This window comes from Numenius arquata, chromosome 1 (genome assembly GCF_964106895.1).
Source record: "Numenius arquata chromosome 1, bNumArq3.hap1.1, whole genome shotgun sequence".
In the NCBI taxonomy this organism is placed as follows: domain Eukaryota; kingdom Metazoa; phylum Chordata; class Aves; order Charadriiformes; family Scolopacidae; genus Numenius; species Numenius arquata.
In genome coordinates this window covers 74,402,700-74,430,563 of record NC_133576.1, presented here as the reverse complement: position 1 = coordinate 74,430,563, position 27,864 = coordinate 74,402,700, and the positions used below count along the sequence as shown (strand labels likewise).

At 45.1% G+C, this 27,864-nt stretch overlaps 1 protein-coding gene across 1 annotated transcript in view; it reads right to left on the bottom strand.

The window, feature by feature from the left end:
* Window positions 1-4,415: 4,415 nt before the first annotated feature.
* SH3RF3 (SH3 domain containing ring finger 3) overlaps window positions 4,416-27,864 on the bottom strand; it is a 250,917-nt gene continuing 227,468 nt past the window's right edge. The window contains exons 9-10 of the mRNA XM_074145535.1: window positions 16,737-17,074; window positions 4,416-7,688 (exon numbers count right to left, since the gene is read on the bottom strand). Coding sequence (XP_074001636.1) covers window positions 7,520-7,688; window positions 16,737-17,074 — 507 coding nt within the window. The 3' untranslated portion in view covers window positions 4,416-7,519. The remainder of the gene's footprint in view (window positions 7,689-16,736; window positions 17,075-27,864) is intronic.

Here is a 27,864-nt window from a genome sequence, read left to right as displayed (position 1 = left end):
CATATAACCTTATCAGAAGATAAACAGCCTCCTTACCCCCAAACATTTTGCAATTTGCATTTAGATTGTTCGGTGCCAATGTTCAGGATAAGGTACTTCCCAGCTCTGTCAAATAAAACCTGATTGTCATTTAGCAGCGTGGCAGTCAATTTATGTTTCCATTAATGCAGATCCCAGGCAATTATCTGGGGAAGGGAGGGGGAAAACCTTAACAAATTGCCCCCCCCCCATCTGCTAAGCTGATTTTCCAGTGGGCAGCTGGAGGGCAAATTTGACATACCCATGAGGAGGCGCAAGTAAATGCCTTTCTCTGGGGAGAAGGGAAAAGGGGGGAGGGAGGGGCAAGCTCATGGACCCCTTGGCTGTGCAGCATCACTCACAAGAGCCGTCCCTGAGCATCTCACTGAGGCAGTGGTGATGTGATGTGGGGCAGGGACCCGACACCTGGGTCAGGGATGGCGATGGGGATGTGTCAGGCCTCAGCGGGTTTCCTCGGCGCTGGCATGGCACGTGTCCACTCAGCCAGGCACTGTCCTGTCCTCATAGTCCCCTGGGCTGTGCCTGTGCCCTCTTTGGGGATCCCAGCCCTGCTTGGCTGGGTAAGACAGCAGAGGACATGTCTTCCTGGTGATGGGACTGCCCTCCACTGCTGCCACTCACACCTAAAGCTGCACACCTGGGGCCTGATGGTGGCTTGCATGTGCTGACGTAGTTAGCATCATCTTTAGCAAGCTCTTATGCAGATGGGAAATGCAAATTTAATATATTTTCCTTCTCTGACAGTAAGTTGAAGACACTTCTCCCTTCCCTCCTGTCTTAATGTCCTCATTTCTCCTCTGCCCCACCACTTAGCTGTGCTCCCTGTCACCACTGAGCTTCCCGCAGGGAACACCTAGGCAACGGCAACCTTGCCGCTGAAGGCATCATCTCCGCCATTGCTCATCCCCATCTTTTGCTGGGGGGCAGCCAGCACCTTGCACATCTGCACAGCACCGATGACACCGACCGAGCCCAGGGTTTCCCTCAGCATGGCTTTTCCCCATAGACACTCACCCCTAACTAAAAAGCCAGCCCCTGTTTTCCAATGCCCTCCCTGAGAGGGGCAGCCAGGTACCACCAGGGTGGCCCCACTCCCTGGCAGAACTCCTTGCTTTTGGGATTCTACACACACACACGTACGTACATATGCACACAGGAGGTTGCAAAACTCATAATCCTGCACACAAGACCATTTCTTTTGCCTTTTCTAAAACACAATGTCACATCTCAGCTGATGCGAAAGAGCCATTTTGTGTTGGAAACACCTTCCAGTGGCTTCCTTGCCAAATTGGTGGGATGCTGGTTGACTTTCCCTGGAGCTGCGGGGTTCTCCCTGGGGTGGGAGTAAAGAAGACAGCCAAGTGGGGACGAGCTCACCTGCAACTGAGCTGTACCTATAAACATGGGGGGAACACGCAATGTGCTGCTGGGAGGGGTGAGGGGGTCAAGAGGACACCCCTTGGTGCAAGGCCCTTGGTGACCTGGCCCATTGTCCCTCCACAGCAGCATGGGGCAGGGGGTGCTGCTTGGCGGGTGAGAAAAATCAAGTCGTGTCCTGAAGGGAGGGGAGACACCCGCACCCCAGTAAGTGGAAATACATCTGCGACCGCTTGGAAAGTTATTATTGCTACATGAAAGGCTGGGATGAGAGGACAGGGCCTTCTCCAGACTGTATCGCCTCTTGGCTTCCCTGCTAGTACAGATCATTTATTTGGTTTGGCAACGACTAGCCAAGCTGTGTAGCTGCCAGGTTCACCATGGTATAAGGAGCTGCTGATGTCAGGAAGAGCTTTTGGCCGCAAAAAGCCCTGCAGATGTTGTCCAGGTGGTTCTGCTCTCCACAAGTGTTTAGGAATAGTCAAGCCATGTAACAATTTTATGATGATTATTTTTCTTTCAAAACATGACTGGGATTCCTATCAGGTGCTGGAGTGGGAGCAAAGGGCGGCGTGTGGTGTGAAGGTTGGGCGAGGTGTGCGGCGTGTGCTGGCAGCGTGGGCTGGAGAGCTGCCAGGGGAGCAGGACCTGGCAAAGCGTGGAGGGGACCAGAGCTCCAGACCAGCTTGGAAGTAGCTGGCGGGCTCCTCCGTATGGCATTCTGCACCATGCTGCTTGTCAGGCAGGGCGGCCAGCAAGGCCGAGGAGAGGGAGCGGTGTTGCCTGCCCACGTTCAAATTCTTGCGGTTCCCATGTTTTAAAATTTTGACTCAGGAGCCAACTGAGGCAAAGAGAAACTTGTGTCACCTCACTGGAAGGGTGGCTGCCTAGAGCAAGCAAAGACAGCCCTGCAAGCTAGTGAAGCACAGCTACGTGCTCCAGACTGGGGCAATGAATTCCCCACCACCTGTGGGTACCCCTTCTTCAAAGGCATCTCAAAGGCATCTCCCAGCTGAATGAAGGCAAACACATCCAGACCCAGCACATGCTCTCTTGCAGCTGCTCTGCACCCTGCTGCTGATTGGGAAGCTCAGGCCATGTGCAAAAATGGGCTTATGCCCCTCTCCTGGACGAGGGGGGCCATTCATGGTGCCCAGGATACAACTTACTCCTTCCCTGTCTCCCAGGTCCTTGGCTGTACATAGACTGGAGAACACGTGGACCCTGCCAGCACTGTGCTCAAGCCATCTCAGGCAGGAGGAAGGGGGTCTTCCTCTACCCACAAATGTGCTCACCCCACCAAGGGACCTCTGAGCAGTGATGGTTGGCTTTCTGGGCTGTGAGCACACGTTGTCAGCTCCTGTCCAGCTTTTCATCCACCAGTACCCTCAAGTCCTTCTTGGCAGGGCTGCTCTCAATCCCTTCATCCCCCAGCCTGTATTGATACCAGGAGTTGCCCTGAACCAGGTGCAACACTTTGCACTTTGCCTTGTAGAACCTCATGAGGTTTACATGGGCCCACTTCTCAGGCTTGTCCAGGTCCCTCTGGATGGCGTCCTGTCCCTCAGGCTTGTCAACAGCACCACTCAGCTTGGTGGTGTCTGCAAACTTGCTGAGGGTGCACTCGATCCCACTGTCTATGTCACTGATGAAGATACTGAACAATACTGGTCCCAGTACGGACCCCTGAGGAACACCACTCATCATTGATCTCCATCTGGATGTTGAGGCGTTGACCACTGCCTTCTGGATGTGACCATCCAATCAATTCCTCATCCACCGAACAGTCCACCCATCAAATCCATCTCTCTTCAATGCAGAAAGAAGGATATTGGGGGGGACCGTGTCCAAGGCCTTACAGAATTCGAGGCAGGTGACATCCATATCTCTTCCCTTGTCCACTGATGTAGTCACTCCATCACAGAAGGCCACTACATTGGTCAGGCAAGACTTGCCCTTGGTGAAGCCACGCTGGCTGTCTCGAATCACCTCCTTGTCCTCCATGTGCCTCAGCATAGCTTCTAGGAGGATCTGTTCCATGATCTTCACAGGCACAGAGGTGAGGCTGACAGGTCAGTAGTTCCCAGGGTCCTCCTTTCTACCCTTTTTAAAAATGGGTGCAATGTTTCCCTTTTCCCAGTCTCGGGGGACTTCACCTGACCGCTATGACTTATCGGATATCATGGAGAGTGGCTTGGCAACTACATCAGGCAATTTCCTCAGGACTGTGAGATGCACCTCATCAGGTGCCATAGACTTCTGCATGTTCAGGTTCCTCAGGTGGTCACCAACCTGATCTTTTAGAGTGGGAGTGACTTTGATCCCTTAGTCCCTGCTTTGCAGTCTGTTCACTTGAGAGGTGTGGGAAGAGAGGCTGCCAGTAAAGATTGAGGCAAAAAAAGTTGTTAAGAACCTCAGCCTTCTCCTCATCCTTTGTTACCAATTTGCCATTTTTGCTAATCAGGGGGCTACACTTTCTTTGACCTTCCTTTTCTGGCTGACATACCCGAAGAAACCCTTATTATTCTTTGTGTCCCTCGCCAAGTTCATCTCCATCTGCGCCTTGGCCTTCCTGACCCTATCCCTGCACAACCGGGCAGCATCCCTATACTCTTCCCAGGACACCCGTCCCTGCTTCCACTGCCTGTGCCTCTCTTTCTTGCCCTTTAGTTTGACCATCAGGTCTCAACTCAGCCATGCTGGTCTCTTGCCTTCCTTTCTTGATTTCTTACACCTGGGGATCGAGAGCTCTTGCACTCTAGGGAAAGCATCCTTAAAGATCTGCCAGCTCTGTTCTGCTCCCTGAGGGCAGTTCCACAGGGGTTCCACTGATGAACTTCTTGAAGAGCTGGAAGTTTGCTTTCCTAAAATGTAGAATGTAGGGTCGGCTCAAAAGAAGCAGGGTTTGCAGAGGGGTCTTCCCTGTTTTCTTTGCAAACCTCAAAGCCACTTACAGTGCTTGTTCACTTTACCGTCTAATAGAGAGAGAAACCTCAGTCAAGTTGCCTTAATGTTTATTTTATTTAAAGAATCAGAAACACAGTCATTGTAGTTCATTTGTACTCATATCTGCCAACATCTCCTAAATCACTTTAACATTCATGTATAACAAAAACATTTTCTGAGCTGTGCAAAGTTCAAAGGAATTGTTCAATTACTTGAACCCATTTCTAGAAGAGCAAACCTGGCATTTTACAAACTGAGGCCTCCAGAAGGAGTCTTTTCTTTTTTTCTCCCCACTGTAGGAGATGCAGATGCCCCCTCCTCCCCCCTTCCCTGGTATGACAGGTAAAAATTAGACCACAGTACGAGTCGAACCTCTCTCAGTTCAGGACTTTGCAAATGACACCGGGTCACGTTTTCGTATCACTTGAGCTGTATTACGTTCTGCAGTTGTGCTCCTGGCATGGGAGTGATTTGTCCAAGAAGATTACTCAGTAACCCAAACTGTGATGATAAGCCATAAACAGGGGCCAGAAACAGCTGTTATCAAAATAGAAACACCCACCCCTTCCAAATATTTTTCATTGCAGGAGGTATAACTGGAAGGGTTGTTGTCCATTAAAAAAACCATCATCCTTCCTGCAAAACATATTTTAAAGCACTGATTTCATGACACGACGTATGCGTGTTTCCCTTGATCTTCTTACACACCAACTTTTGTCCCGTTAGAGTTAAGCATGAAAAGGTGGAAATCTGGAACCATTTTAGATCTGGCTAAACACAATAGGCAGCAAGCAAGCCATCATCCTGTTTCGTTTTTCTGAGTGTAGTAAATACACCCACGGAACAGAATTTTAAGAGAGCTTTAACCACTGTAACTTGTCAGAAAAAATCTCCTCATCTCTGACAGATCTAGCCCAGAATTTTTATTGGAATTGATAACACGCATTTTGGCGTTGCTGACTCGCTAACTGTGCATGCAGTTTACTGTTTGAGGTGCAGTGACACCAGTTCTGATCTGGACCAAATAAGTGGACAGATATGGCTCTAGCCTCAAGCAAGTCTTTCCAGAAGACATTTCTTCAGTCTCTCATTGGTTATAAAAAGGCAATTTCCTCTCAACAGTAACTAAACTTTTAGTGGCTGACTCATTACAATCTGGAGTATGAACAAATGCAGCAACGTTAAGTATAAAAAGAAACACCCTGAAAATGATGCCTCCCTGTTTGAAGGTGCTATACTTGGCCATGGACTGTGTTTCTGGAATCAGTTTGTTACATGTGACAGCAAGAAGAAACTTATTTTACAGAGAACAAAGTCACGGAGCTGAACTTAAATAGGAACGCTCACTTACATGGGTTTTGATATGTACTAGTATACACGGCTTGAATGAAAACAAAACCTACACCCTCGCATATGAAATACTGGTAACACAGTAATGATGTTCACCCACTGGGCCTCTTCCTTTTAATAAGATCATCTCCAGGTTACAGTGCCTCCGACACGCTTTTAAACGACCACCACATGTGGGCTTTGGCCAACAGCCAGCCGCTGGCAGAGGCAAGGTAGGGATACGGCTACAAAAAGCCTTTCATCACATTTCATTCCTCAAGAGCCGATGTCTTTTTAAATACTCTCACAATCATATTGTGGAATTTTTTTCTCATTCTGCTTCATACGAATAACCAGCTAAAATCGCTTTACATTTATTGCACCTTTAAGTCCCTGGTAGATGGAAGCTTATATTGCCTGATATGGTTTGTATTTAGCTTGACCATGTTAAGAAATTGAACAGTCTCCAGAACTGTACATTTCTACAATAAGAAATCACATCTCAATAACGCTAATTACAGCCGTCGCAGATCAGCTCTCGTCTCTGTGATGCAACGACAGAGGAAAACTCCACGGTCCCTGCGCGTGCTAGAACCTGCAGTGTTCTTCTTATTGCCATGAAAAAGTCAATTAAAATGACTCCTCTGGGAATTACTTCCAATTCTGGAGTAATTATCACTCTCCAGACAGAACGCTGTGCTTCAGCGTGGGTCTTCAGCCACTCTAAATATGTAGGAGAGAGCGAGCGTGTGCGTGTTGCACAGACATGTTCCCCTACGTATATTTATCGGTGACCGAGCAGCTTTTTCTCTTTTCCTCTACGAAGCACGAACAAGCAGTCTGATCTCGATCTTCAGGTACGTTTCTAATTTCATATGTTGAACACAAATCTTGTTGCAGCCTCTCTGTTTAACCAAATCAAATCTTTAACAATTAAAAAAAATAGCACCAGATGTATGAAAAAGAGGAAATGTCTGATCTAGTAGGAATATATATAAAGTAGAGCAATTTTTACAGTAAAAAGGTACGTCATACAAAAAAGCGATGGAAAGTGATACCGAAGGACAAAAATCCATGCTGCATATAATAAGGGCAGAAGACAGGCAAAAGGGATTCTGCTCAAATAACCACAGTTTAATGGTGGAGCTGTACTTCCTCCAGGACCTCCCCGGCGGCAGCGCCGGGACACCGGATGGTATGGGACTCTGAGCACTATCACACTCACTGACAAACTTGCGCAGCATATCTTTGAGGTATATAGAAAGCATGACATTAACGTTTTGGACTCCTCATTCTTTCTTGCACGATGATGCACCGATCTTTAGCTGGGCTTTCCTCCCCCCTCCTCCTCCCTCTTTTTCCCTCGGGAAAAACAAAATCCCAGTTTAAGAGCTTTCTAGCACACCTCCTTGAACTCTCAAATCCATCTTGCATAGGCCAGTAATAAGAACACTGCAGCTCTGACAAATAAGTTACAGCAATATAACAACTTTCCTCTTAATTTTTTTTTTTTAAAGATATCTTCTCTATAATTTACACAAAGGGTTAACAGCCGGAGTTTAGGTTACGTACAGTCCAGATGGGCGTCCTTTCAGTCTGTGATTCCAGGTGGAAGGCACTACTTCAACATACCACTGTATGCACCGCATGCGGTCTCAGGAGCACAGCGGGACACTGCGTCTCCAGAGCTGTAGACTGAAGGGCCTGGGGGGAGTCTTTGGAAATAAAAATGGCAGTGGTTATCAGTCCAGTTTCCCTTTGCTGTCTCTTCTTGTGCTATGCAGTTTCCCCTGAAAGCTCCTCCAGTTGAGAGAGAGGCGAGCCATCCTCAGAAGCTCTCGACAAAGCTCCCCGGGAAGAGGCCCGTCCTGCCGTTCCTCTGCAACGTCCCTTTGTACCAGCCGTCCTCCCGTTTCTTGTGCACAAACACAATGTCACCTTCCTTCAGTTCGATCTCAGCCTCACTCTGCGGTGGGTATGGGACGACAACGCGGTACCTTTGGAGACAAAATCACAAAGATCTGCTCAGCCAGCAGCTGAACCTGTGCCTGACAGGAGCAGCCAGGGACCACACGTCTGGCAGACTCTACCAGGCCAGACATTTGACTGGTTTTACACTGACTTGAGCCCCCACCTTAATGGATGCTCCCCTGGATGTGTAAGCAGAGAGGCTGGCTGTCAGGAAAGGAACCAGCACCACCCCCAAATCCCACAGAGGGCACCTTAAAGCTTCCTCAGAATGACACCTGCAAGCCACTATTGACTACTGAGGTCCTTTCCCTATTTCTGGTGCTGACCTGTAAAGCCAGACCTAGAAGCCAGCCCTGCTTTCAGGCTCTTTTTCCCCAGTATGATGGGGACATCTCTGGCCAGCTTGACTTGGGGGCTTGATGGGGACATACTCCAGAGACAGACCATGAAAAGGGAAGGTATTGTCACATGCTGGGACTACTCATGACAGTCCCTGCTCCCAGTCACATGCTGAGCCTGTGCCAGGGACTTGCCTGCTTTCTCCCAGCGCTGCATCTGCCTCTGCCTCTGCCATAACGTGTCGCATTCAGCACTGCACCTGCTCCATCCAAAAATGGGGTTTGCAGTGCTCCTACCAACTGCTTGTGATATAGGCAGAGGTTGGCTAAAGCAGTTCACATTTTTCTTCTCATTACGTGTCTTGGGAAGGTATTTTGGGTCCCTCAAGCCTGGGGAAGGGAAGCTAAAACGAAGGGGCATCAAATGACTTCAGAAGCACCCTCCAAACCAAGAGGGAGCCCCTGTCCTGAATCATTCGCAGGGCTCTCCAGGAACTTAGCTTTCAAGTGTCACTTCGTTTTAATGAAGTAATGAAGGGTCTGGTCCTGATACAGCTGTTGTGCACTCAGGCTTATCAGCAAGCGTCCTCCTGAGAGCAGTCTGCGCCCTTTTACATCGGTGCACTTGTGTGCAGAGCAGGGAATGTATTTCTGCTGCACTGTTTTTTTCCTTCAGCACATGTACTTTTGCAGTCATCTGGCATTTGCTTAACAATCAATAACTGTCCTGCTAATTGCAAAGTAATGAATATAGTAAGATGGTTAAAAGATGCCAATTGAGTACTTAAAGCCCATCTCCTGAGGATTAATATTTCCACAACCACTGCATGGCCACTGATGCCTCAGTCATGTTTGTTACAAGGCATGTATTTATTTAAAATAATATCCTGTCCTGCAGGACTGAATTCAATGTGCCCTGAAGGCTCTGGAGCACTCCCTGGAGCCATTCCCAGTGAGAAGGTACCAAAACAAAGGACTCCCCACTGTCAGTCACTAATTTTCTTTTCAGATGTTCCTCAGGTACCTAGTGACTAAGGTTCTGAAACTAGGGGCTCCACACGGAAAACACGAGCTTTGACTCTGTGTTTGGACGCCTCCACGGCCAATCATGCTGTTACTTGGAAAAGCTCTAAAACCTGACTACAGCCTTTTTATCTTGACATGGGAACATAGTCATGTAGAAAATATACGTGTTCAAGTGCCATTGAAAATTTGCCGGTCTTGTCTGCCCCTCAGTCAATAAATCTAGTTGTCACTTCCTCTGTGGAAAAGCAAATAACAGAGGTTGAAACATGTGCTGCTGGCTGGCTGCAGGAATATGGTCTATCACGCTATCATCTGAGGAACTGCTACACTTATATTATGAAGCCTTGCCAATTACAGCCATTATGCAAATGAATGCACACATTATTTCAAACACTCTGCTGCAGTGTTGATTAATTAAATTATCAGAGTGGAACAATTGCAGCTAAGATGATGCCAAGTTTCAGATCTCGCAAATCTACGCGCAATCACAGAGCACTGGAGCTCTGGACCAGGACCTCTCAAGAGGCTTTGAGAAAGAAGAGGGTCAGACCTCAACAGCAGCCAGGTGGTGCAGAGGTACTCGCAAACCCTTTTGGCAGGTCAGGAAACAGAAACAAAGAAAAAGGTGGTGTCTTGGGCAGGGTTGCCCCAAAGACACAGCTGGGACTGCCAACACCTCATGTCATACCTAAGGCACAGAGCCATCCTTTTAAAGCCGGACTACATCCTAGGAGCCAGTAGTCCCTAAATGGTTCACACAAAGAGAGAGGTGACCACGCTCAACAGGAATGTGCCCATCGTCATAAAAGGGCATCTCAGCCCTTTTATCACACAGCATCTCCTTAGAGGTTTAGAAAAATAAATCTCAGTTGCTGCATTACCAAATGAAGTACTTTTTCCCATTTAAGGAAACCTCAAATGCTACGGTTTAAATTTAATTAACTATGGTACCTTATAGGATAGCATCGAAGTATTTTTGGTAGAATAATGACATCTTAGATATGAAAGACCTTGCAAATCAGTTAAGAAATCCTCCGTGAGAGATGGAAAAAGATGTTTGTGCTTGTTCCCTTGAGAGGCTTTTGAAGCGGGGCCTGGGAGAGGCAGCGGGCAGCAGCACAGCGCTGCTGCTGTGCCACTCCTCCAGACCTCCAGGTGGCATCTCAGCCTAGTTTATCCTCTGGAACTGAATTGCAAATACATATATTAGCCATATTTTTTTGGCAGAAAAGATCGCTTCTCCCAGACATCCTCCCTCACTCCCAAAAAGGCAGTCCTGTATACTTCTATTTATATCTCTCCTTTTCATTTCCCCTTTTGTCCCCTCTTTGAGAAACTACCATAAAACTGTAGGTTTTCTTACACCAAACTGCTTCCTGGCATTTTAGATGGATCTCAGAGTGATCTCAATTTTGTCTGTGTCACATTACACTTCTAAATTACAATCTTTTAAAAATGCTAATTAGCTGGGCAACAACTGTGATGACAAGTGTGGCAACCACCTCTGCCTAGATTAACAATGTTTGGTATTTTTTGTTGTAAATCTTACTTTCAGATAGTTGTAATTCTGCCAAATGTTAACCATTTTGGCCCAAACTCTCCAGCAGTTGACTGTGTCAGGCTGTGAGTCCCACATTCAGCCCAAATGATCTCATCCCCTCCAGGAATAACATGAGGGTTTTTGCAGCACCAGCAGGACCCAGGTGAGGGTTTCCACAAACCGCTCTCAGGTCCCCATACTTAGGAGCAAAGACCTGTCCTGTGGCCCCACTGCTCTGTCAAGGATGGTGTTCCTACAGTAAATCACCTGCTCTCGGTCGGGTTAAGAGCATTCAAACCACCCTGAAATGGCACATGCTTAGTAGAGGCTTGTACGTAGGGCTACAAAGATGACTAGGGGACTAGAACATCTCTCTTATGAGGAAAGGCTGAGGGACTTGGGTCTTTTTAGTCTGGAGAAGAGAAGACTGAGGGGGGATCTGATCAATGCCTATAAATACTTAAAGGGTGGGTGTCAGGAGGATGGGGCCAGTCTTTTTTAAGTGGTGCCCAGTGACAGGACAAGAGGAAATGCGCACAAACTTGAACATAAGAAGTTCCATCTAAACACAAGGAGGAACTTCTTTACTTTGAGGGTGGCAGGGCACTGGAACAGGCTGCCCAGAGAGGTGGTGGAATCTCCATCTCTGGAGACATTCAAAACCCGCCTGGACAAGTTCCTGTGCAACCTGCTCTAGGAGGACCTGCTTTGGCAGGGAGGTTGGACTAGATGATCTCCAGAGGTCCCTTCCAACCCCATATCATTCTGTGATTCTGTGATTTCGTTGGTATGAGCATTGAAGGTAAAATCTCTGATGATTCATGCTCCAAGATGTCCTAGCTCTGCGGGATTTCAGAGGTTGCGTCTCTCTTCCTTTCCCAGCAATGGGCTCCTCTCATGTTTTTCTTTCAGGGCACAGACTTGATGTTGGACGTCCCCACTGCTGGTTGCTGTGGGATCCTTGGGTTGGGGACTTCCCCAGGATGGACAGTGACTTGGGGAGGGTCCTTGGTGCCCAAGACAAAATACATGAAAAGAGACTGTAAGTAGTATCAGCAAGGACAGGGGATGGGTTTTGCATGTGCAGGGACACCTCAGGGAATTGGAGAACAGAGTAAGGCAAAGGAGAGGGTGGAGGGAGAGAGAGGCTAATGGAAGAAAAACTGGGAGCTGAGGGAGAAATGGGACCATGGTGAAAACTGTAAGCCCTGACAGAAGGTGTCGGTATGGTTGCTGAGGGTGGGCAGTTGTGCTGACCTGAGTCTGGGAGAGCAAAGAGCCTTTGTGGGAGGGGGTCCAGGGCTGGGACATGACATCCTGTGGGGCAGGAGACTGCATGGGTAGAGGCTGGCACTGGGCCTGAGGGTGGGTCGGGACCCTATTAACAATGATCTCACTGAGAGCCAGGAATGGGTTCATCATCCCTGTCCTTCTGCTGTCAGCAAAGTCCTGGCAATCCCACTGTTCCACACCTTCACAGCACTCATCCTTGCAGTCAAAAGAAACGCCTCTCCCTCTCCCACCCAGCTCTCACTTTGCAACTGCTGCTGATATCTGCAAGGTGCAGTTAAGACCCCTAACCCTAAATAGATGTTACATGATGGAAGTTTTGGGTTTGTTTCCTTTAAAAAAGCAAAGTAATTAAAAATGTCGTGTATGTAGATGCATAAAGACATCCACGACCTTAACAGAACAGGAACGCTTCACACCCATGAATCTGAAACAGAACTAAAATTGCCCATGACTTCACTTTTGCTTGTGTGCAATATAATCTCTCATTATGTGATTGCATACTATTTTTCCCATAGGATGCCTGCCTCATTGAGTGCACAAATGTCTTGCTCTGGACATGAGTCAAGGCTCTGACATGGAAGAGATGTGTGGCTGCCAAAGCCACCTCATCTTTCACAGAGGTTGGAGGATGTCTGATGAGTGACCACAGCTAAACTCGCTGAGTAGTGCAGGTGTGGGGAAAGTGGCTTCTCTGACTCCTCCAGCTGCAAAGCCTCGTGCCACACTTTCCACAGATTCATCTCATGCACCCTAGTTGCGTAGGAGTCAGTTGTCTGGTCTAAATTACTCATGCAGGCTCTCTGTCAGCATGCACAGACAGGCATTGAAGAGTATTGATCAGAACTGATCAGTAATTAAGGGCTGGGCTCAGGCCTGGATACTGAGGAAAAAAAACCTCCAAAATACTGAGTACCTGCTCAATGAGTAAATACGTGCATCCAGGACATTGATGGAGCTAGAGAAACTTAAGAAAACAGATGTACAATGAGGAGAATTAGGTCTGCAGGGTTAATCTCCAATCCAATCCCATTTAGAGTGCTTTTGGGTTTGAACGTTTAATGCAGGTTTCTGTTTGCCAAAGTATCATGCACTCAGGTCAGGTTTCAGGAGTCCAGTCCTGTGACTGTTTGCGTGCGTGTTAGGCATACACAGTTAGTTTTGTGTGGGATAGATAATTGGTGAAAATGAGGCATCTAGCCCAGTGAACCACTGCTCTTACTTATCAGTGGAGCTCTATTTCTCCATCCTTTTACTGGCAGACTGCAGAGACCTGCAAACTGCCTCTACACACTACAAGCCAGAACCCGCTTCACCATATTATGGTGTCTGAATCAGCAGCCTTAGAAGAACAAATCTCAGTTGGATCTCTTCTGCTGGAAATATTGCAGGATTCAGTTTCTGAGATGGTTAATTCTAGTTTCTCAGTCCTAAGCAGGTACCCCTAGTGAGAGAAGCACTTAACCATGTGCATACATGTCACTGTTCAGTCAGAACCTACTCCAGGGGTCATTTCTCTAGTATCACTTTCCAGGAAAGAAAAAAAATCCTTCCTTTGCTTTCCCTTTTGGCAAAGAAGATATACAGGCACAGCAAAATTGAAGTCAATGGGCGTTAAGCACATGCTTGAATGCTTCCTTGAATTGGGATCTCAATTTCTAACATGGCAGTGATTTGTAGAAAGGATACATGGAAACACGGAGGGGTCTATTTTAAAGGTCAAACTCCCTGCTCCCATCTTATTCTGCCAGCACCATTCTGGTTACAACTTGCTTGAAGGCTCCAGGAAAACCATAGAAACACAGCACTGATATGCCAGTCGTGACAGTAAGTCTGGATGCGACCGCTTTATCAGAATATAAGATGGCAGAATTAGTGCCAGTTACGATAAAAGAGTCAACAATGCGTGACATGTTTTACTCAGGTTTGCATCTGGGAACAGTGCCAGGCAGTGAGGGGAACATGACTCACGCGCACACACATGCACGCTCGGCTCTCCTGTTTTGCTTAATGTACAGTCATATTTTCTTGAAGGGGGTGGCAAGCAAAGTATTTTGCTTTGGCGCTGCTAGGCAGACAGTACACCCCTCTCCCACGTGAACCCACAGCGTCGGTGGGATGTGGGCAAGTCTGTGGCCCAGGCTCTGCCTGACCACGGTGCACCTCTGTCTTGCACCAGCAGAAACTGGTCGGAGCGGTAGGTGGAAAAGAGCGTGTGGGGCACACGCAGCCTGATGGGGTAGTCACTTGGCAGTCAATCACTGCAACGCGAAGTGACAAGGACACCACCTGGGAAATTTCTCCGCTCTGCTGCTCAGGCTGCTGGATGCTTTATGGCAGAGAGCAGCTGAAGGAAGGTGGCTTTATAAACTGATAGTGGGAAACTACCCCCAGAAGCCAGAGATGGGCACTAACTATATCAGCAAACCAGTTAAGTACCAAGGCTAAATGACAAGAGAGGCAGGAGCAATTTCCATTCTAATCCAGCCATCCATAATCAGGTTTTGGAATATCAAGTAGGATAAGATAAAATAATTGTTTTCCTCACTCTCCCTGTGTACAAAAAATGAACGAGAGCATAAACATTAGCAGCATCTCCGAGAGGGCAATGCTCACTTCACCTTCCTGTCTGACTGGCTGCAACTCCCAGGAAGGGCTGCGCTGTCAGGCAGCGGAATAGGCAATTCTTCCCTTAAATCGTGAGCACTGAGCTGCGAGCAATCAGAGCCTTTTAATGCACCTCCGATATGGTTAGTGGCATGACCGCTCAGGTTTGATCACTTGCCTGGATATGGCGAGCGCTGGAGCTGTAAGCCAGCCTCTATGGGAGAAGTCGCGGTGCTCTGCTGCCTGCATGAGCCTCATTTCGAATGCCGTAAATATTAAGGAATGTGCTACGTCTTCCAACCTTTCAGGGCCCTGTCTCTGTGCGCACAGATGGGCGTTGGGAGACAGAAAGCCAAGTACAGCTAAGTGCACTGAAATGCTCTGCAGCTTTTTAAAATTTCATCCAGCATCTGAATCTGTTTATCTAACCTTTTTTTCCCTCTCCTCCCTTTTCTTTCTCGAAGAATTGCTCCTACTGTGTGGATGAAATGCACCAAAATGCAAACAAGCAAAATATGGAGCTGAGTGACGTTGAATGCGAGTTCCTCTATTGCCAGATGTGAAAAGAACAAGTGGTTTGAAAACCATAATTTGTTTAAAAAAAAATATAATTTGGTACTTCTGAGCAATTTGATGATTTAATGAGCACAGATGGATGTGGGATGAATTTCTAGGAGACAAGTGTTTAATGTATCTGCTCAGATTATTCCAGGACTAAGCATTATCCTTCCTAGTGCATGAAGGTAATTAATATTTCCCATTATGGGCATGAAAAAACCCATATGATCAGTTAAGGAATGCAGATACACCAATGATATGGAAGTTAATTCATAAATCAATTAGAAAATCTTGCCTGCTGTGTATAATTAGGGTTACTTCAATTATAGCTTATTTTCGGATTTAAGACTCGGGAATTAAAATGCTTAAAATCAGAGTAAGTTCCTTACCACCGTATACTGCAATTGGAAGTATTTACTCAGTTTTAACAGTCTAAATCTATTTACTCCTGATTCCAGCACGGCAGAGCAGATGCAGCTAACCCATGTTTCTCTGGTTTTATTCTGCCACTTAAAATCGTCATCAATTAAATGTTTCACTATCCAGATCATCCTGAGGTGAACTGAGAAATTTGTAGGATATGGGACTAACCCTGGCATATTAAATAATGTGTCTGGACTTCTCTACAATAAAGCTTTGAGGGCAGCACCTCAACAGCCAGCTCTGGAGTCATCAAGGGATGTTCTTCCCAGCTTCTTTTCATAGCTACATTTAACTAAAGGTGCAGCATTCCACTGATTTAGTTACACTGGTGGTAAATCTGGTTTATATTGATTTAGCTTTTCGTATAGCATTAATCTAAACTGATGTAGACCAAATTAAGTGCGCCCAAATAGGGATTGGTTTTTCACTCCTTTTACTAAATTGCTTTTTCATGGATTTTAAGGACAAGAGACTACTGTGATAGTCTGCTCTCACTGCCTTCGTTAAAATGCTGAAGGACTTGCCTGTATTTATTTCTGCTTCAAGTCTAATAGCTGTGCTTGAACAAGAGCATCCCTTTCAGACAAAATGCCCAAGCTAGAGTAAAAAAATTCCCATGTCTGTCCTGTCTGCAGTCTCTTACAGACTGCCACCAAGCCATTCCTAAGCCCGCTCTTTACCAAGCTTCCAAGGTCAGTTACTCAACGGTGCAGAGCAGGCTGCTGAAATGAACTCCAGAATCACTGGTACATTCCTCTTTAGAAGTGAGCTACGTTCTTGGTAACAGGTCACTGAAGATGGCACTACTTGTAAGTATCCTAAACATGGAGAATTTGAAATGGTCTTTGGTATTGCAGAAGAGACCAGAAAAGGCCTTGATGAGCAAACACATCACCCCTGTTTCCCCCAGGTAGGAAATGCCACATGACAACTCCATAGGTTTATTAAAAGATAGGGATACCACTTAAAAAGTGGCCTTTGCCAACATCATTTACACCCTTTGGGCTAAGAAAGCACTGATCCCTTCCATATTTAGATGAGGGCTGTATGGTGTCATGGACAGGTGCTGCTCACCACTTTTTTAACCAATGAACATTAAACCTGCACTGTGTGTCAAATGATTTTCAATGGGCAGATGCATGTAAGCCCTGTTTTCCTAACAGACAGCTGAGCCACCTACAGCCAATCCACAGAGCAGCAAAACTGCAACAACCCTTGAGCAAGTTAAACTTGCAGCCCTCCTCCAACTGCTCCCTGAGGACGCAGGCAATCTCCGGAGATACACAGCTTACCTTTCCCGGGGCAAAGGCTTGGGCTCTGGCCGAATAGCTGCCATGGAAGAGAGGGGCTGCCTGGCAGGAGAAGGGATGGAAAAATTCAAATCCAAGGAGCCTGTTTTCCTGTGCAGAGGCTCCAGCCCCATGGCTCCCTGCATTTCACTCTCAATAGGGCATGAGCCGGCCCTGCCATGGCTGGAGAGGGAGGAGAGCTCAGGTCCCACTGCCCCTTGCAGGACTCCTTCGATGGCTGCCTGAGGGTCGTGCGTGGGGGACACGGACGGCGGGGAGCGTGACTTCTTTTTTGTTGATGCTCCTGCTAGAAGTTTCAGCAGCCCGCTCTTCTTCTCCTTCTGCAAAGAAACCAAATGAAATATGGGCAGTGAGCAGACATTTGTTTTTCTTTTGGAAAATCTCAATGTGTGTGGCAGGAAACCTCCCAAAACTGCCACGACTAGAGGTGAATCCAGGTAGGACTTGAGCTTTCAGTAATGAAGATCCTATGAAAATCCCTCCCCATCCAACAGGGATTCAACTTGTTCAGCAGAGTAAGGACCTAACATACTGCAATGATTATGTCCATTTTCAAATCCACCCAGGCAGTGATCATGGGCCTTTTGCAAGAAATAGCGCAGTTACAGTGGGACAGCAAAGGAACAAACTTCCCATGTAGAGAAGGCGGTGATCACATTGCTGCCTTCTCTCTTCCAGGAGAATCCTGTCTCTCAATAGAGAAAGTCCCCAAAGCTAACAAATCAGGCCCAATGGCTAAAAACCTCAGCTGGGAAGCGCAGGGGTCTGAGGAGCCATGTCAGATCACAGCCTATTGCTAGAAAAGTGCTCATCATCACTGCCTTGTTTACTACCTGATGCAGATTTGCTGTAGGGAGAATGGAGGCACAAGACAGAGGTTTAATAGCTCTTTCCAGCACGTGCTCTCCTTCATATCCCACATCACATAGCTGCACCTATTCGTGTCTCCCTGCCAGAAGTGGGCCACTTCTTAAGGTAAGGGTATCACCTTGCTGTTTGAAGACAGACCACAATATTAACACTGGGCAATTGCAGTGGCGGTGCATGGGAGGTTTCAAAGTTCTGCAAGGGTTTCTGATACAGAGGAATGAAAACAAGATAACAGCACCCTTTCAATTAATGTAAAAAACCCCACCATTCAGCCTGCATTAGTGAAGAAACACATCTGACCTTGTGGTTTTTATAGCAGTGTGAGAAATCTGGCTTCAGATTTACCTCAAGCACACACAAATACCAAATGTTATGTCCTTCAGCTAGAAAGTTTATTGGGTAGAGGGACTGTATTCAGAAACCAGCCATCCTCCAGTACATGTCGCACAGTGCTAGGCTAGAGTTGCAACGAGCAACGCTGTGCAATAAATTTTCCATTTCTTTTAATGACAGAAGAAATTTCGCAAAAGGTCTGTTAGATTTCTTCCTCTTCTGTAAGAAGTGCAACCCATTACCCAAGACTATCTTCAGAGACTTGGGGCTGTGAAGTTTAGCTGTATCTGATAATTTGTTCTGTAATAGGATCCCAGGGGATAAAAACGAACCCAGCAACTGCAATACTTAGGGAACAGAAACTCTTTCTCTATCTTCAAGCAGGAACACTCTTTGGAAACACAAGCCAGTAATTTATTTATTCTCCGTAGACAAAATGTCCCATGCAAGGTTTAAAATGATGCTCTTTTATGTGCTGACTACTGAAGTAATTTCTCAAAGCAGATTTAAAGAGTAGGAGGGCTACAATAAAATAAATAGAAGCTTTCAGAAGATATTTGGACTTACTACAATAAAAATACTTTTAGTACCTGATATCTCTGCTCCCAAAGTTCTTGTTTGCACTCTTTAACTGTCTCAGATTTGTAAGAAAACGGAAATACCTTAGATATCAAGACATGGAAGAACTAAAATGAAGCAAAGTTCTTATCACAGAGACAATGTCCACTGATTTTTGAAGAGTAGAGTCTGAAATACACTTCCAGATCCCAGTCTCCTGCATACCACCAGCTCCAACCATACACTCTGTTTAAAAGGGCATTTGTCACTTATAGGATGAAAGGATCCATCCTGCCAAGTTGTTCACCCAGGCAGAATCCATGGAAGCTAAGGGAGGCTGGCCATATGGCACCATCAGGTCAAAAACACAAAATAAATTCCCCTGGAAACAATAGAAAGGCAGACCAAACGCCCCTGATAAACATCTTTCCCTGATGGGAAGGGATATTTGTGGGAACTGTGATAAGTGTGCATGCTGGAATTCACCTGAAGCACCAGAAAAATATTTTGGTGTTTCTCTCATTCTCTAATTAAGACATTTCACTGCTGTCATCATAATATCAAATTTTAAAGCTCTTCACGAAATTGGAAAACTCTCCTTTCCCTATGGCACACTGAAACAATAGCTCTAATGATCCCAGCATACTGTGTCAATATGCATTTGAAGGTGTCTAAAGGTCAGTGACAGAATACAATAGCCATTGTGGGGCTCTGGAGAAACGGCTATTGTGCAGCAGTGAGCACTTTGAGCCTCTTTAATTGGCAGCTTTGCACATGCAAAGTAACTATGTGAACTAAAGCCCTGTATAATGAACAATTAATATTCCTATGTGGTAGCAGCTTTTCTAATTTTTGCGTCTAATTTAAATACCTTGGCAAATTTTCATTAGAAAAACCTTGTGTGACTTAGACCATTTAAGGCATAGAAGCAAAAATCTTTGGAAAGAAGGAGATGCATATATTCACACCCATCTGCACATTAAAGAGCAGATGAGTCTGACGGTCATTCAATTTTGTTTACAAGAACGGCTTCCACTCTACACAGTTAGCCCTGGCATAAATTTCTACACTCAAGCTACTAGCCTTCAGATAACAGAGAGAGCTATAATGAACTTGCTGTTGTACCCTTTGTTCTACTTTAACAAAAGGAAAAATAAAGAATTGATTTTTATCCCTTCTTAGTCCATTGAGAATTTTACTAAACTTTTGAGACTAAGATCTGTGCTCTCTAAAGAGAGAAGATGACTTACTTCAATTGCCAAGTCTAGTCCTGCTAGTCAAAACCTGAGGAGTCTCATCCTTCCCATTGTTGCCTTGGGCAAGATATTTAGAGGTGAACTGATAGTAACCACTTTGGGTGCCTGGAGATTAGACGTTACATCCAGCTCTTTCTCCCTTTGAGTCTGGCGAATGCTCTCAGCCTTCTGGTATCACATTGCCAGATCCTCTGCTGATGCTGCTCAGAGCACTTCAAGCAAAACAAGGACTGTCAGGAGCTGATAATTTACTGTGATGTTTCTCATGAGAAACAGATTGGGTTTGAACCTCCTGTGATTGCAGTCCAACCCAAGACCCCTCATGCCTCCTCCCCCCGTCTGTAAAATGGGACTAAGTTAAAACTCCTCCTTGTGCCGTGGGAATTCATTAATGACTCCAGTGTTACAAAGCTGTACATTTCCTTGAGAGCAACCGGTCCTTTTCCATGGCTTTAATATTAAAAAAAAAAAAAAAAAAGGTAAGATTTGGAATGGGATGTTAGTATGCAGTCCCAGTAGTGATTTATTGCAAATGTCCAAGTATTATGAATTCATTTAATATTTAGTGTAATAGCAGCCATCCTTCACAAGAAATTAATTTAATATTTATATGGCTGTCCAAGACAGTCCTTTCTTCAGCAGTTTCACTGTAAATCAATGAAGCATTAATGGGCATAAATGCTGTAGAGAAATCCACACCAATTGGTTACAGGCTCTGTGGGTTTTGAAACGAGATAAGAAGTTTACAGACGGCCTATCTGATGACTTTCAGGAATTAAGTTTTTGAATGAAAAAAAGATGATTTACTTTTTCCCTTCACAGATGGCTGTTTTATTGTTTTCTAGGAAATCTGCAGTCTACTGAAACAGCTGTGTAATTATTGAGTTTTCTTTGTCTAGTAGCTACATTTCCAATTGACTGCAAACTGTGTTTGACATCCCCACCTTCTGAACCTGCCAAGGTCAGACCCTCGCATCTGTGTTGATGGATGGATTCACAGTATGGACAGCACTTCTCCCGTCTCCTGGTTACTGCCCACATGTTTAACTGAATTTAAATCATCACCTTTGTGTTGCTCACGTTTTATTCTAGGAGGTTCAGAGTCAAAACTTCCAAACCATTAATTATTTCACAAGGATCAATACCTTGTTCAAAAAAAAAAAAAAAAAGCAAAAGAGTGAAATTAGCTCTTTCAAATAAATCCCAGACTGTTTCTAGTTAAGGACTGTGAACACAGACTATATAGGTGGGTCAGAATTTCTCACTTCTCTAGCGAAGCCTATGCTTGAGACTCCATTCCTATGGTGTAGCACGAAGGAATCTGAGTGGAAATCAGTCTCTGGTAGCACAAGGATGAGATGGGCAGCATTTCTGTGACCCTGAAGCATACACCTGGGGCAGCCAGCACTTGGACAGGTGCAAGTTCCTCTCAATATGTCGCTGTGGGAACATTTGGAGAAGTGAATACAGTCTGAGTTTAAGAACTCATGAAGGACTAGATTAAAATTAAAGTCTCAGATATGTAAATGTTGAAATATTTTGCTTCACAGTAATTGGGGATGATTTTTCCCCTCATTAATAACCCCACTTGAAGATAATAACTAGCTCTTCTTTCAGCTTCAGAGACGAGATGAGCACAGAACGCAGCTACTTCGTTGATGACTGAGTGATAACAGAGTCCCCTGTCTGCAAAGTAATAATCATGCCATAATCCAAATACCAATTATATGTACTGGCTATATTAATACAGTTCTTTTTTTTTTTCTTTCTTTCTTTTTTTTAAAAAAAAACCCACAGTAATAAACAGAAACTTCTGTTTTAGTTTTCTTCATCTGCAGCTCCTAATACTTAATTTCCTACCTATCCAGGATCATTAAATAAATGAGGAAATCTTACTGCAGTTGATAGAAAAACTGGCTCCAGCCACTGAAATAAGGTAATTTCTCATGCAACACCGGTTACATCAATAGATAAGAGAGCCAGAGGGAGAAAAAAGGATTCATTTACAAATGAAGGAAAGAGAAACAAAACTGTTTAAATGCTGCCCTGAGCCCTACAGAACAAATGAGTAACTCATCTATCAGTCAGTACCCCAAACCACCACTTCTATTGCTTGTTTAACTTGGTCAGTACTTGTTTCAGTAAATTTAAGTTAGTGTCTGGAGAACAGTGCATTTTTTTATTCTGATTCCAACTTGGCTACTGGTGATTAATGCTTGCATTGAAAAAGCAGGAAAAAAGCTAGTTGGGTTTTTTAAGTCTGTAAAATTATTTGACATGATATTTTTATAATTATTTAAAAAGCACACACACACACACCCCGCCCCTCCCACATCATCTCAAAAGAAAGCTTCTGATCTGGGATGTCTTTGGATATGGATTTATCATTTGCAGTTTCCCACTATTTCTCATAAGGCATAGATGACATACTGAACAAGACAATAGTAATTACTTACTACACGATAACTTCCGATTTTAGGGAAAGACTAGTTTTGTATCATATATTGTATGGAAATACTTGCCAAAGATTTAGTTTTTCATGGAGACAACTGCTTCTGGCTAGAAGTCTATTATTGTAATCTCACTATACAACTTACGTGAAGAAGCAGCAAAAAGGATTTTAGGATCATAATATCATTAGCTTTTAAAACCCAGTGATAGTTACACGCATACATACATGCACAAACATATTAGACTTATGGTCATTAATTTGAAGATAACCAGTATTAAAGCCAGGAGAAAATAAGTAAAATCTCTTGCAGCTAGACCTGATTGGTAATTTCAAATGTTTTGAAAACAAAATTGAGAAGAAAAAATTAGTGTTCAGGTCCCAATACAGCAAAGCATGTAGGCATTTCATCATGTGCTTTTGTTGAACTCTGGCAGATGCAAGGCTCTAGGGACTACTGAAAGAGATAAAGAAGGAATCCAAAAATATATTTGAATATTCAATTTAGACAGAATATTAGATCTTTAAACCACTGGAAAAAAATTAAAGGCTAGCTCAAAGGGGAAGAAACCCTGAAGTGTAAGCAGAGAGTCTCAGCTATGGGTGAGCTTCCTAGAGGCTGCTGAGTTCACAACAGGCAGAAGGAAAAAGGAACGCTAACATGATTAACAGTGAAATGAGGGACAGATGATTTTCTACACTTATACTGTCTTTTTGTCTGTGTTCAATGGATGGAGAAGCTGATGGATGGATAGTTTTGTATTTCATTGCTTTTCCTGGTCTAGTATGCAGGGAATAGGTGCTGGTTATGAAAAGGATGGAAATTTGTTAAGATACACAACTTACTGCCTGCCTCAATGACAGTTTTCAGTGATATTTTTTAGTAGGAGCAGCTGAAACAGAGCACCAGGGAACTGAAAACTACTGCTGTGATGAAGTAACTTAAAATTGTGTACTGATAAAGTGAAATGCAAGGACAACACCAAAGGTGATGAAACTATGGTTCTCATGAAGCCCATAGCAACATTTCCTGTTATTTCCAAGCAGCCACTACCTCTAGAACTAAGCTCAGATGGATGTGTTTTAGTCCTGATTTTAGTCTATCTCTTCCTTTGAAGTGTGATCAACCTCTTTAGGGACACAAAAGAAAGGGAGCAGGCATGATATCCTCGTACACATTTGACATTAATCTCCCTTCTTCACCCAGCAACCCACTGGATGTTTGATTATCCTACAAAAAGTAAGGTAACTTCAGAACAAAGCACTGAGATCTCCCCTTCTCTGCTCCTCTCTCCTGCCCCCCTCATAGCCTATAAAGAGAGGCATAAAGCATACATACTTCTCCCTGGGAATGTGGGCTCCCATCTCATTTCGGGAGAAAACTCAATCAAAGAGTTTCATGCAAGTGCTTCAAGTGTGGGATGCCCAAGCATGAACAAGAGTTCTTGCTCAGTCGTATAAGAAATCCTCATCCTTTATTCCTGGAAGGAAGCCGTGGCACCCTGCAGAGCTGGCACATCATGTGAATTCGAAGTTGAAGCAGGTAACTTCGTCAGAGTGAAAAAACAAGATCCAAGCCACCCTTCCCTTACCAGTATTACCTGCTGGCTTAAATACCTGTTCTGCTTCTCAGATTTTGTGAATGCCATTTTCTAGGCACTTAATCCTACCCCCACATTAACGGGAATTATAAATTCAAGTACAAAGCAAGAGCCTTAAAGAAAATACACCTCCATACTCAGAAAAAGTTTGAATCATAGAATAGAGTCATAGAACAGATTGGGTTGGAATGTACTTTTAAAGGCCATCTAGTCCAACCCCCTTGCAATAGTGTTCCAGCCCTCTGATCATTTTTGTGGCCCTCGTCTGGAGCCGGTCCAACAGGTCCATGTCCTTCCTGTGCTGATGAATCTAGAGCTAGACATAGTACTCCAGGTGAGGTCTCACCAGAGTGCATTAGAGGGGCAAAATCACCTCCCTCGACCTGCTGGCCATACTTCTTTTGATGCAGCCCAGGATATGGCTGGCTTTCTGGGCTGCGAGCACACATTGTCAGCTCCTGTCCAGCTTTTCATCCACCAGTACCCTCAAGTCCTTCTTGGCAGGGCTTCCCTCAATCCCTTCATCCTCCAGCCTGTATTGATACTGGGAGTTGCCCCAACCCAGGTGAAAGACCCAAGTCCTAAGGACTTGGCCTTGTAGAACCTCATGAGGTTCACACAGGTCCCCTTCTCAAGCTTGTCCAGGTCCCTCTGGATGGCATCCCGTCTCTCAAGTGCATCAACCATAGCACTCAGCTTGGTGTTTTCTGCCAACTTGATGACAAGTTTGAGGGTGCACTCAATCCCACTATGTCATTGATGAAGATACTGAACAATACTGGTCCCAATATGGACCCCTGAGAGACACCACTCATCACCAGTCTCCATCTGGACATCAAGGTGTTGACCACTGCCTTCTGGATGTGACCATCCAATCAATTCCTCATCCACCGAACAGTCCACCCATCAAATCCATCTCTCTTCAATGCAGAAAAAAGGATATTGAGGGGGACCGTGTCCAAGGCCTTACAGAATTCGAGACAGGTGACATCCATAGTTCTCCCCTTGTCCACTGATGTAGTCACTCCATCACAAAAGGCCACTATGTTGGTCAGGCAAGACTTGCCCTTGGTGAAGCCATGCTGGCTGTCTCGAATCACCTCCTTGTCCTCCATGTGCCTCAGCATAGCTTCTAGGAGGATCTGTTCCATGATCTTCACAGGCACAGAGGTGAGGCTGACAGGTCAGTAGTTCCCAGGGTCCTCCTTTCTACCCTTTTCAAAAATGGGTGCAATGTTTCCCTTTTCCCAGTCTCGGGGGACTTCACCTGACTGCCATGACTTATCAGGTATCACGGAGAGTGGCTTGGCAACTACATCAGGCAATTTCCTCAGGACTGTGAGATGCACCTCATCAGGTGCCATAGACTTCTGCATGTTCAGGTTCCTCAGGTGATTACAAACCTGATCTCTTACAGTGGGACAGAGTTATGTTAATGCCCCTTGTGAAACTGTCCAAGAAGCGAATGCAGAGTGTGCTCTGGGAGTACAAATCCCAAGTATTCCCATATTACTATTGACTCTACACTGCCTATTTTCACAAAGAAAGGTAGTTACTCCTAAAACCTGATGCCCAGCAGTGTCAAAAAGGCAAAAAAAAGAAGATTGGGAATTGTTAGGAAAATTGTTAGGAAAGAGTTAAAAACCATCTGTAGAAAACAGTCCTGCGGGAAGCCCTGCCATGCCTACCTCCCTGAATGCTGTGTCTTGCTCTGGCCACCCCAGCTGGAATAGGATATTGCAGAAGTATGTACAGCACAGAGAAGGGCAGCATGGATCATGAAAGGTGTGGAACAACTCCTGTACATTGGAGATGCCCGCTTGGAAAGCAGATGACTGACAAGAAATTTTCTAGTGGCATACAAAATCCCTGTCTGCATAGAGTCAGTAACTTGGGAACAGATTGGTTATTTCCCACAATACAGGAATTAGGGGGAAACTAATGAGATTATCAGGCAAATGATTGAAACTGAAAAATAGGAAGCACTTTTTCACACAACACATAATTAAATGGAGACTTAATGCACACAGTATTGTGGAAGCCAAAGGTATGAACAGGTTCAAAGGGGATTAGACAAATTAATGGATAACAGACCTAGCAAAGGCTATTAAAATAATTGTACGGATCCAACCTCTGCTTCAGGAAGTCCCAACAGGTAAATGAAACAGTGCTTACAGCATACACAAGGTGACTCCACCTCACTACAAAAAGATCATAAAAACAGTGAGAATGATTGTTGTGATAAAAAAAATAGCTATTTGGGCAAGAGCATAGGAAACAGGACAAAGCCAGCAATGAGCTCTCCCCTGTGCCCTCCCTAGCTTTGGGAAATCAGCTGTTCAGAGACTTCCTCAGCTGCAGGGGTCTGAGAGAGGGCAAAAGGCAGCCGGCAAGATGCAGTGTCAGCCAAGGAAGAGACACAAAAGGTTGGGAACTGCAACCCCAGAGGACTTTCACAGCTCTGCAACTGCTATTCGGATTCCTCAGCTCCATCTCTGCTGCACAAAACACCATAGATCAAGGGCTGCAGTGCTCACTCTGCACCAAGGAACCACAAAGTACTGGTGACAGGGCTGACAAGGCCCTATTGCTTCCCTGAGCCCAGCTTGCTTCCCAACCTGGCATTGCACTGCCTTGGTATATACCAAGGGCTTCCTTGAAGCGACCATGGGGGTCTCCTACATAATGCTACACCGTATCTCAAAGACCTACCCTAAACTGAAGCCCAGCAAATGTTAAACTTGTGTTTTAATATAAATCAAGCATGACTAGATGATTTAGGCCACTGTGGTAGACTAACTGTACTTTCTAGAGGATTTAAGCAAAACAGCTGGACAGAGTATGAGCATCCTTCTGAAGCTTTAGGTTCATTTATTCAAACTAGAGGAGAATCTATCACAGCTTCACTGACAGCAGAGGATTCTGAAATGAGGAAAAGATGTATAAATACATTAACTTCTAGACAAACTGCTTAGAATTAGTGTTTTTAAATAAGATGATTTTGACTGACTGGTTAGCTCGCTGCTCTTTGTCTCTCGTAAGGAAGTGAAAAAGATTTATTGGTCCTGGGGAGCACCGGGAGCAACACTCACATTTTGCAGAAAGCCAGAGCAAGCTCACTCATTGAACACCTGAATGAAAGAGAATCAATGACAGAAGTCAGGATGTGCTCTGACATACTCTGATCTTACACATAGTTAGCTCTGGCTCTCCCCATTCACAAGGGATGGATTTCATTTCAGAAGCAAACAGTTAAAATTGCTTGGTCTTGCTTTGTAATCTTATTAAATGACAGGCAAGTGAGACTTGTATTTTTTTATGGAAAGCAGAAACATGTGGGTAAAAGGTTTGGAATAGTGGAGGTCATCTTGTCCCTTGTCGCTGATGTATCTGTTCCCACTTGGTTGATATTGTTCCAGCAGCTGTGCCACCTCAGGCTGTAATTTCAGCACTTCCAACAAACTAAATGGTATTGGGCTGGTCTGCACTCAGAGGGAAGATTACTTGTGGAAAATTTAGGCATCACAGGAGGTATATTCTTCTCTCAGAATCAATTCCCCATGGAAGAGAAAAAGGGCTGTCTGTGGACAATGAAAAATTACCAGGATTTGCGTGTACTAGACACTGGGACAAATTACAGTGAAATAATTCCTACAAACAATTCATCAGTTCATAAAAGATGCATTTAGCTAGAGACTGAGGTGTCAGCTGAGACTGATAGAACACATCACACCTGCATGGACTGTGGACTAGAGGTGACGAAAGCAGAAGCCCCTCTTGCTCAGACCACATATTTGTGAAAAATTAGCTGGGCTTCGCACTGCTGCGGGGGCAGCCTGGACTGGGTGAGGGGCGGGAATGAGAGTGGCCCTGCCAGTTCTCAGATGGTCTCTCAGATGTTGTAGAAGCAGGTCCTTGACACCATCAAAGCCACGAGCATGAAAATTTCACTCTCTCTGAAGGCTGCCTTCCAGTTTTGGCAGCTCCTAGAGCACCAAATCTGCGCATCCAAAAAATGATTCCTAATGTATGCCATGCATTAA